Genomic DNA, 9991 nt, shown 5'->3' with positions numbered 1-9991 from the left:
TGCCGCCGTATCCGTTGAACAAGTCAGGAGCAAGTAGCCACGTTGGCCGTGCCAGGCCGCGGCGGGATCGGGACACGGACACGAGTCGTCGTCGCATGTCGGGGCATCGGATTGTGCAGTTGCTTCTCCAAGACGCAACGAGGACACTAAATCCGGCTGGCATGCCAGGTCCTTGCGGTGTATCCTTCCTCTCTTCTTTTCTTCTTGTTTATATTTATGTTTGTATTTTTTATTTACTATCTGACGTTATTTTACTTCGTTTATTTTGTTTTTCTTTTCCTTTTAGCCAGACCCCTGCTCGTGCCCCATAAAGCTGGGGTAAATCTGCGCTCTTAGGTCCCCATGTCTCCAGTCTCTATTGCCGGCAATAAGCACCACGTACTCCGTATTGCCATACGCATCAGGCAAAAGAAGCGCCATCGGACCCCCAACCCCCCCCCCCAACAGGGGTGGACATGCACACACCTCACCCGGTGACTCCGCTCAGGGGGCATCGCGCAACATCCCGATCTGTGTTTCAGCTCGGCACTAACCACCCATCGTCGTGGGAAAAGCTGACTATGCTGCAGCGCCACATGGCGCGCGCGTGGCCCAGCAGCCCCGGACTGCAGATCCAGACCCAGCGGAGGCTGCGCGCCGCCGTCCAGTGGCGTCCATCACTGGCTGCCGGCTCGGGCTTCCGAGCCTGGCGTGCTGTCCGACCAAGTGGCACGTATATTCTGGCCTATTCCCATTCTAGGCTTGCCCGGAGCTTTCCTCACGGCTAGGAGCTACCCATTACTTAGTACTATAGCTGGGCTAGTCCAGCGTCCAGGCCATGGTGAACATGGTTTCGGGGTGGACCTCCTCTTCCTCCCGAGGTAATGCATTAGTAAAACTAGGCAAAGGACTTTTACCCTTTAGCCGTCAAAGTATAATAATTCTTAGGCAGCCGGCACCACGATCCGTTGCAAAAGAAAATACTCAAAAGCCCAGACATTCGTTCCCCGCAGACCACCAGTCCGATTCAGATCCCACATGACTGTTTCATGAAACCTGCCCGACGTTGTCTGTACGCTCGCCGGCCGAGTGCTACACGCTCCTCCGCGTTTCCCAGACGGGCCTAAAATCCCTCCCTCTCCCTCTCTCCCCTTCCTCCCCACAGCCCAGCCATGAGCGTGCCTCAACAGACGCACCCCGGTCAGCCGGCGGGTGCGCATCCCGAACTGGCAATATATGCCTTCGAGCCGCCCGCCGCGCCTCGCACTCTCGTCGACATTTTTAACGCGTCAGCCCTGGCTCATCCTACCGCGCCTGCCATTGACAATGGCACGCAGTCCCTCAGCTACGACCAGCTGGCCCGGCAGATTGCCGTCCTGTCATGTAACCTGCGAGCCAACGGCGTCGGACGGGGCGACCGCATCGGCATCCGGGTCACGTCGGGCTCGCTCGAGCTCTACGTCAGCATCCTCGCCGTCCTGGCCGCCGGCGCTGCCTACGTCCCTGTCGATGTGGACGACCCGGACGAGCGGGCCGATCTGGTGTGGACCGAGGCCGGGGTCTGCGCCGTCCTCACCGACGACTACGCCCTTTGCCAAAGGCAAGCACGGCCCGCACCCATCACGCAGGATACTACCCCGACGCTCGAGGACGACGCCTGGATCATCTTCACGTCGGGCTCGACGGGAAAGCCCAAGGGCGTGGCCGTGAGCCACCGCAGCGCGGCGGCCTTTGTCGACGCCGAAGCCAAGCTGTTCTTCAACGGGAAACCCCTAGGGCCTGGGGACCGCGTCCTAGCCGGGCTGTCGGTCGCGTTTGATGCCTCGTGCGAGGAAATGTGGCTCGCCTGGCGCTACGGCGCGTGCCTGGTGCCCACGCCCCGATCCCTGGTAAAAGCCGGCGCGGACCTGGGCCAGTTCCTCGTCAGGCAGCGTATATCCGTCGTGTCCACGGTGCCCACCCTGGCCGCGCTGTGGCCGGCGGAAGCGCTGCGCTCGCTCGACCTTCTTATCCTTGGCGGCGAGGCGTGCCCGCCCGAGCTGGCGGCCCGTCTGAGCCGCGCCGTCAACGGGCCCGTCTGGAATACCTACGGCCCTACCGAGGCCACCGTGGTGTCTTGCGCCGCCCCGCTCTTGGCTGGCGAGCTGGTGCGCATCGGACTGCCCTTGGCTGGCTGGCGATTGGCCGTTGTTGGGCCGGACGGCGCTGCCGTGCCATGGGGCCGGGTCGGCGAGCTGGTCATCGGCGGGGTCGGCATGGCGCGGTACCTCGACCAGGAGAAGGATATGGCCAAGTTTGCCCCGGCCGGGGTATTTAGCGGTCAGAGGGCCTATAGAAGCGGCGACCTGGTCCGCGCAGAGAGGGACGGGCTTGTCTTTGTCGGCCGCGACGACGAGCAGATTAAGCTAGGCGGGCGGCGTGTCGAGCTCGGCGAGATTGACGCGGCGCTCATGAGCCTCCCCGGGGTGAGCGCTGCGGCTAGCGCTATACGACGGAGCGAGATGGGGACCCAGCTCCTCGTTGGGTACGTGGTTCGCGACAGAAGCAGCGGCGCCGACGACGCGGCGGACCGCGCGCTCCTCCGCCAGGTGCTCCCCGCCACGCTGGTGCCCATGCTGGTCACGGTCGCCGACCTGCCTATCCGGACATCCGGCAAGGTGGACCGGAAGGCGCTTCCCTGGCCGCCGCCGACGCCGCCGCCGCCCTCGCCGCCCGCGCCGGCCGACGCCTCCTCCCCCGTCGACGGCACGACCGCCTGGCTGGCCGACCAGTGGCGCTGCCTGCTGGGCATGCCCGCCGCCTCGCCAGACTCCAACTTCTTCCACCTCGGCGGCACCAGCCTCGCCGCGGCGCAGCTCGTCTCGCAGCTGCGCCGGCGGTGCCCGACCCTCTCCGTGGCCGACGTCTACGAGTGCCCGACCCTCGCGGCCATGGCCTCGCGCGTCGACCAGCTTTCCGGCACGGAGGTCACCGCCCGCTCGGTGGCCCCGACCACGCGCTGGATCCTGCTGGCCCAGGCGCCCTTCCTGCTCGCCCTGCTTGCCTACGAGGCGCTCCGATGGCTCGCGGCCCTGGCGTTGGTGAACAAGGCGGCCGCTTCGGCGTCCCTGGGCTCGTTCGGAGTCGCCTGGGCCGGAGCGCACCCTCTCCCGTGGTGGCTCGTCGTCCTCGGCTGGGTGGCGCTGAACACCACGCCCGGACGGCTGGTTGTGGCCGCGGCCGTCGCCCGGATCCTCACCGCGGGCGTCAAGCCGGGCCGGTACCAGCGCGGCGGGTCCCTGCATCTCCGCCTGTGGGCGGCGGAGCGGTTCGTCGCCCAGAGCCGCATCGCGGCCATTGCCGGCACCCAGTGGTGCGGGTACTACGCCCGGCTGCTAGGGTGCCAGGTCGGCCGGGACGCGCAGCTGCACTCCCTGCCGCCGGTGACGGGGCTGGGCAGCTTCGGGACCAGCTGCGCCGTGGAGCCCGAGGCCGATGTAGCCGGCTGGTGGCTCGACGGCGACGAGCTCCACGTCGGATCCGTCACCGTCGGGCCCGGCGCCCGGGTCGGCGCCCGGTCCATCCTCCTCCCCGGCGCCGTGGTGGAACCGTTTGCCACGGTGCGGCCGGGCGTCAGCGTCCAGGGCACGGCGGGCAAGACCGACAACCACGACCGCGACGGCGACGGCGACCACTTTGCCTTTGAGGACGAAAAGTTCGACGCGGTGAGCACCAGCGCGACGTTCTGGACCGCCGCTCGGTACACCGCGTCGCTGCTGCTGCTGGACTTCTTGCCTTTCCTCCTCGTCGCGCCCAGCTGGGGGCTCGTGCTGGTCCTGGGCGGCGACTACCGCACCACCTACCGCAAATTTTGCGTCGGCCTGCTCAAGACGACGCTCCCGGGCACCGTGCTGAGCACCTTGATCTACGCCGCCGTCGTCGTCGCCTTGGTCCGGCTGGCCGGCCTGGCCATCCGTCCCGGCGTGTACTCGTGGCACGGCACCGCCGCCTGGGCAGCCTGGCTGACGCACTTTCTCGTCATGGACGCCCGGACGGCCCTGTTCCCCATCTACGCCAGCCTGCTCACCCCGACCTGGCTGCGCCTGCTGGGAGCCCGGGTGGGCGGCTGCGTCGAGTCGTCCACCGTCGTGCCCATCCCGTCCCTCCTCGACGTCGACGACGGCGCCTTCCTGGCAGACGACGTGCTCCTGTCGCCCCTTGAGCTGTCCGCCGGGCGCGTCCGGCTGGGCGCCTCGGCCGTCGGCGCCAAGACCTTTGTAGGCAACTCGGCCATTGTCCACCCCGGCGTGCGCGTTCCCGACGGCGCGCTCATCGGCGTCCTGGGCACCGCGGAGGACCGCAAGATGGAGCCCGGATCTTCGTGGCTCGGCCGGCCCCCGATGCGGCTGCCCCGGCGCGTGGAGGCCGAGGCCCTCGCCGACGAAGCCCTCACCTTCAAGCCGCCCGTCCGGCTGGTGCTGGCTCGCGCGCTCATCGAGTCGTGCAGGCTATGCCCGCTGCTCATCTCCTCGCTGCTGACGACCCTCGTCGGCGTCGCCATGCTGTACGTCCTTATCCACCACGGAGCCGTGTACACGCTGCTGTCCGGCGTGGCGGTGCTCTCGGCGGCAGGGCTGACCGCCTGCGCAATCACCACCGCGGCCAAGTGGCTGCTCACGCCGGTCGTCCGAGCCGGCAAGCAGCACCCGCTATGGAGCTCGTTCGTCTGGCGCAACGAGCTCGCCGACACTTTTGTGCAGTCGCTCGCCATGCCCTGGCTCGTCCGCATGTGCTACGGCACGCCGCTGCTGGCCCTGTTCATGCGCTCCCTGGGGGCCAAAATCGGCCGCGGCGTGTGGTTGGAGAGCCACCTGCTGCCCGAGGCCGAGCTCGTCCAGCTCGACGACGGGGCTACTGTCAACCGGGGGTGCGTGCTGCAGACGCACCTGTTCCACGACCGGCTCATGCGCCTGGACCGAGTGCGCCTGGAGAAGGGAGCCTGTCTCGGGCCCTACGCCATTGCGCTCCCGGGCACCAGCATCGGGTCAGGCACCACTGTCGCCCCGACGTCGTTGGTCATGCGTGGCGAGCACCTCCCGGCGGGAACTCGGTGGAGCGGGAATCCCATCCGGCCGTGGGATGAAGAGAAGGACCTGGGTTTGCTGGAAACCCGGTACGAGTGTTCCGAGGGGTAGACGACTTCTGTTTTGGGTCCTGGGCGTTTAGACAGAACTGGATTTTGGATTTTAGCGATTGCATCTGGAAGCAGAGTTGGGCGGTTTTTTTTTTTCGGAAGACGTGTATACTATGAGGAGTTGGATCGGGATTTAGCGAACATTGTACAGTTGGTGTCATTTGCATTTGCTTTTTCACGCGCATTTCAATTCCCTGTCGGGGATGACGATGGAATTGTGCACACCACATCTTCAAAATAGAATAGAACTTCTATCCCAAGTCAACAACTTCATTGTACGCTTATAGCAAGCGTCGTGCTTCGTGTCGTCTCCTTCGCCGCGAGGTGGTACTTGACTTTCCTTGGTTCCTTCAATGACTAGTTTGTGAGTCATTACGAACCGCCGCCATCGAGATCCAGGGCCCCGGATCGGCTTTCTGCGCGGCGTGCTGACTCGCATCGTTTAGCAAGAGCTCATGCCATCCGCCGCAGCAGAGGTGCTTGGCCCAACGCCCGTCGTTCGAGAACCCAGCCTTAGACGCAGCGCCCATCACGCCTCCCTATCCAAGGACTGCCCCAACACCATCTCGTAATACAACCCCTTGCGAGTCAACAGCTCGTCGTGCGTCCCCGCCTCCACAATAGTCCCCCTTGCAAACACGACAATCGTGTCGGCATCCCGAATCGTGCTCAGCCTATGAGCCACGGCGATAGTCGTCCTCCCCGCCGCGGCGCGATCCAGCGCCTCCTTGACGACCTTCTCGGACTCGGTGTCCAGCGCACTTGTTGCCTCGTCAAGCAGCAGCAGCCTTGGCTTGCGGATAAGCGCCCTGGCTATCGCGATTCGCTGCCTCTGACCACCCGATAAGGACAGGCCCTGATTCCCGCACGGCGTGTCGAGGCCCTCGGGCAGAGACGACACAAAGTCCCATACGTTGGCGCTCTGGCATGCTTCTATAATTTGCGCCTCGCTAGGGTTGCCGCTTTCTATTCCCAGCGAGACGTTGTCCCGGATAGAGCCCTGGTATAGCACCGGCTCTTGCTGGACGAGGGCAATGTCGCGCCGGTACTTGCGCCGGTCGATTGTTCGGACGTCCCGGCCGTTGGAACGCAGTTGTCCGCTCGTAGGGTCGTAAAAGCGCTCCAGGAGGCTAATCATAGTGGATTTCCCGCACCCAGAGGCGCCGACAAACGCCACCATTTTGCTGGCCTGTATGGCCATGTCCACGCCCCGCAGGATCGTTTGCTTCGGGCGCAGCGGGTAAGAGAAGCAGACCTTGTCAAAGGCTATTTCCGAGCCTTTCCCGCTGGCCTTTTCGCCTTGCGGAGGTTCCGTATCAGACACAATAGCCAAGCCGGCGTTCCTGGCATTGTCATTTCCGCCGTCGTCCTCTTCGCCGTCCAAGGAGATGCGATCGCGTCGGAGCCGGAATATGTAGTTCATCGCCGTGCCAGCTTTTGTAATGCTAGTCGAGTACTGGAAGAACGTGGCCGCTGCTTCGCCAGAGAATATGACAGCTAGGAAGACAATGTAGAACTGGCCAGACGAGTATTCCCCCGTGGAAACCAGCTTGCTGCCGTACCAGAATCCAAGGCCCATTGCGAGCAGGGACGTTGACTGGCTTATCGAGTAGAAGAACATCTTGAAACCTAAGCTGCGGATAGAATGCCGCGTAATGCCTCGGAGTTTTTCGCTATAGCGATCGATAACAGCCTTCTCGAGCGCGAGAGATGCCACAGTCCGGATGCCCATTACAGCCTCGGCAGCCATTGCGCTGCTCTTTGCGAACCGCTCGACAGTGTCCTCTTCAAATCTGGATTCGAGTCTGATCCGGATGTAGCCTGATCCTACAACAAACGGCAGGGCGCCAAGAGTCAAGACTAGCCCTAGCTTCCATCCGTAGGCTATGGCCAGGATACAGCTGCAGACGAGGTTGATAATGGCCACTGCAATAAGCGCAATATTTATAGACAAGAGTTCCTGCAAGCTGGTCGGCTCTGAAGCCAACCGCGCAACCAGGGCACCAGTTGCGTTCTCGGGCTTGTCGAAAAAGGACATGTCTTGTCGAAGAGTGTTGTCGAATATCTCGCCACGGTAGTGCTTCATGACGGCCTGAAAATTGCATCAGGCAGTGATCATAATATGAGAGAGAGAGATAGAGAGAGAGACGTACCTGCGCAATGCTATTCGTAAGCCAGCCACAAACAGCATATGAGACGAGATTGCCGAGAGCAACCACAAGGAACATGAGCGCGAAGAAGTTGGCTTTTGATACGTCGATGGTTTCAAAGGCCTCCAAGGTCTTGGAAAACAATATGGCCAAGATGGGATATGTAATGCCTGCGGAGCACACAACATGGTTAGCATGAGCAGTAATCCCAGGTAGATGCGAGCTTGGCTCAAAGGCATCGTACCACCGCAGACAGAAGTCAGGAATACAGAAAACGATGGCCACCACAGGCTTGGTTGCTCTCTCATAATCAAGCACAGCCCCTGCACGAGTCCGTATTTCTTGACGCCCCCTGAGGTGAATTCCTCGGCGGCAGTTCCGGAATTTGACGCGTGAGTCAGTGTCTTATTCAAATCCGCAAACACCTCGTCCTTCTCCTCGCCGGGATCCTCTTCGATCACCCCAGACTTCTTGCCCAAATCCTGAGCCTTGACAAGCCTGGAGTAAGCGCCTCCCATACTGATCAGCTCCGAATGTGTACCCGTCTCTACAGTTTCTCCCTTGGCCATGACCACAATGTTGTCTGCATTTCTGATGGTGGATAACCTATGGGCAATGACCACCATGGTGCGGCCCTTGGCAACATTGTTCAAGGCAGCTTGCACCACCTTCTCGGCGTTTGGGTCCAAAGCACTCGTCGCCTCGTCTAGTAGCAGCACTTTGGGGTTGGAGATGATGCTGCGGGCAATGACAATGCGCTGCTTCTGGCCTCCTGATAGTGAAGCTCCGCGCTCACCAATCCTCGTCTGGTATCCGTTTTGAAGCTCCTGGATAAAGTCGTGCGCAAACGCAGCCTTGCAGGCCTCGGTGACGAGGAAGGCCTTTTGCTCGTCCGGCAAGCCATCTTGTTCGGTACCAGTCAAGCCATCCACGACATTCTGGAAAATGGTGCCGCTGAAAAGCGTGGGCTCCTGCTGGACCAGCCGGAGGTTGCTCCTAAGCCACGATAGGTTGACATTTTCGATTTTATGACCGTCCAGCGTAATGCTGCCACCAGAGTAAGCGTACCAGCGCTCCAGGAGCCCGAATATCGTGCTTTTCCCCGAACCACTGGCACCGACAAGCGCAGTGGTTCTGTTTGAGGGGATATCGAGATCTAGTCCATGTAGAATTGGGACACTAGGTCGTGAGGGATACGAGAAATGCACACCGCGCAGTTTAATATCGCCTTTGAAACCTGTAATTTTAGTGCCTTCTTCAGCGAGAGAGTCGATGGCAGACTTTCTGTCGATGGTGGAAAACATATCGCGGGCAGCAGCCATGGCCTTGGATATGGCAACGGTTTGAGGTGCAATCATGGTAAGGGCTTGTGAGGCCACCAGCACGGCGAAAATGACACTGCAAATGCAAAACTCTTGTTAGTACAGGCGCCTCGATAATAATGTCCACGATGAGATGAGCAGAGGGACTGACGTCACCACAGTACCAGGACTCTGAATTTCTCCAGTCGAATACATCCTCATACCCTGCCAAAAGGCTAGCGCATAGCCTGCTACGATGCTGAAGAACTCGGTTGGGAAGAGAATGGCATAGATTAGCGATTTCTTTTTGCCCAGTCGTCTAGCCCTCTCGAGAATCCCATCGAAGCGCATGGTCAGTTGCGCAAAGGCCGAGAAGGCATGCGCCGTACGAATGGTGGAGAAGGCTTCTTCAGCCAGGGATCCCGATTCCGCGTAAATGTTGAACATTTTGTACTCGTACTTTGCATCCAGGTAGATGCAACCAAGCGTGATGACAGCGTTGAAGGGCACGATGGCCAAGGTAATGAGGGTCAGCTTCCACTGCACGATGAAAGCCACGATAAAGGCTGAGACGAACATGGATAGAGCCTGGATGATCAAGCCGAGCTTCTCGGATATGCCATTATTTACCAGGTTGACGTTGGTGGTGATTTGGCTGGACACGGACGACGAAGGGCTGTCAAAAAAGGAGATTTCTTGACGCAGTGTTTGGCGAAGGAAGTCGACTCGCAGGTTCCTAGTCGTCCGGATTGCGGTAATATTTATGAGGACGGTCCAGACGTAGGTCAGGCAGAGCTTGCCGATGAAGAGGTAGACAAAATACAAGGCAAAGTGGTTGACCTGCTCCATGTACCCATCGGGCGACAGGCTCCCATTGGTAAAATCATTGAAGGTGTCGATGAAGTTTCCGAATACAACGTTCATCAAGGGGAACGCAACGCCAGCGCCGAGCATGGCCATACAGGCAATGATATTCAACGCCCATCCCACCATGTCATTGTACTGGAAGACGCGAAGGAGGGATCCAAAGCTGGAGCCTCTGGGGCCCTTGTCGTCGCCGTTGTCACCATGCTGACCTGGGCTGTCGTAGGAGCTGGCGATGGACGAGTGGGTCTCATCCAGAGTCGACGACTCGGTGCTGGATGCCCTGTGTTGATCAGTGGCCATGAGAGTTGCAGCGAGCCTATGTTTGAGCTATGTTTGAGGAAGCTAGTTCACTGGAAGCTGATGTGGAGGAGGGTGCTCGAAAGGCGCCAGGCATCTGTGTCATTAGCTCATCCGATGCTATATGCTTTTGGCCTTGAAACCGTCTCAGGACCGTCACCGAGCAATATCCGATTATACTATCCGGTTAAGAAACAATCGGTGGCCACAAGAACGAGTCGAGC

General features: G+C 60.7%; 2 protein-coding genes across 2 annotated transcripts; one reads left to right on the top strand and one right to left on the bottom strand.

Moving 5' to 3' along the window:
* Positions 1–1151: 1151 nt before the first annotated feature.
* UV8b_05532 (uncharacterized protein) lies at positions 1152–5153 on the top strand (the record flags this gene model as incomplete). The annotated part of the gene is made up of 1 exon (XM_043143029.1): positions 1152–5153. One exon carries the CDS (start codon positions 1152–1154, stop codon positions 5151–5153), a length of 4002 nt encoding a protein of 1333 aa, XP_042998962.1.
* Positions 5154–5681: 528 nt separating this feature from the next.
* UV8b_05531 (uncharacterized protein) lies at positions 5682–9770 on the bottom strand (the record flags this gene model as incomplete). Its single annotated transcript, XM_043143028.1, has 4 exons — positions 5682–7244; positions 7306–7472; positions 7547–8700; positions 8776–9770. The coding sequence occupies 4 exons, from the start codon at positions 9768–9770 to the stop codon at positions 5682–5684; spliced, it is 3879 nt and encodes a 1292-aa protein (XP_042998961.1).
* Positions 9771–9991: the final 221 nt, after the last annotated feature.

Source organism: Ustilaginoidea virens, chromosome 4, assembly GCF_000687475.1.
Source record: "Ustilaginoidea virens chromosome 4, complete sequence".
In the NCBI taxonomy this organism is placed as follows: domain Eukaryota; kingdom Fungi; phylum Ascomycota; class Sordariomycetes; order Hypocreales; family Clavicipitaceae; genus Ustilaginoidea; species Ustilaginoidea virens.
Note: the sequence above shows the minus strand (reverse complement) of the source record. Positions and strands in the feature narration are given on the sequence as shown.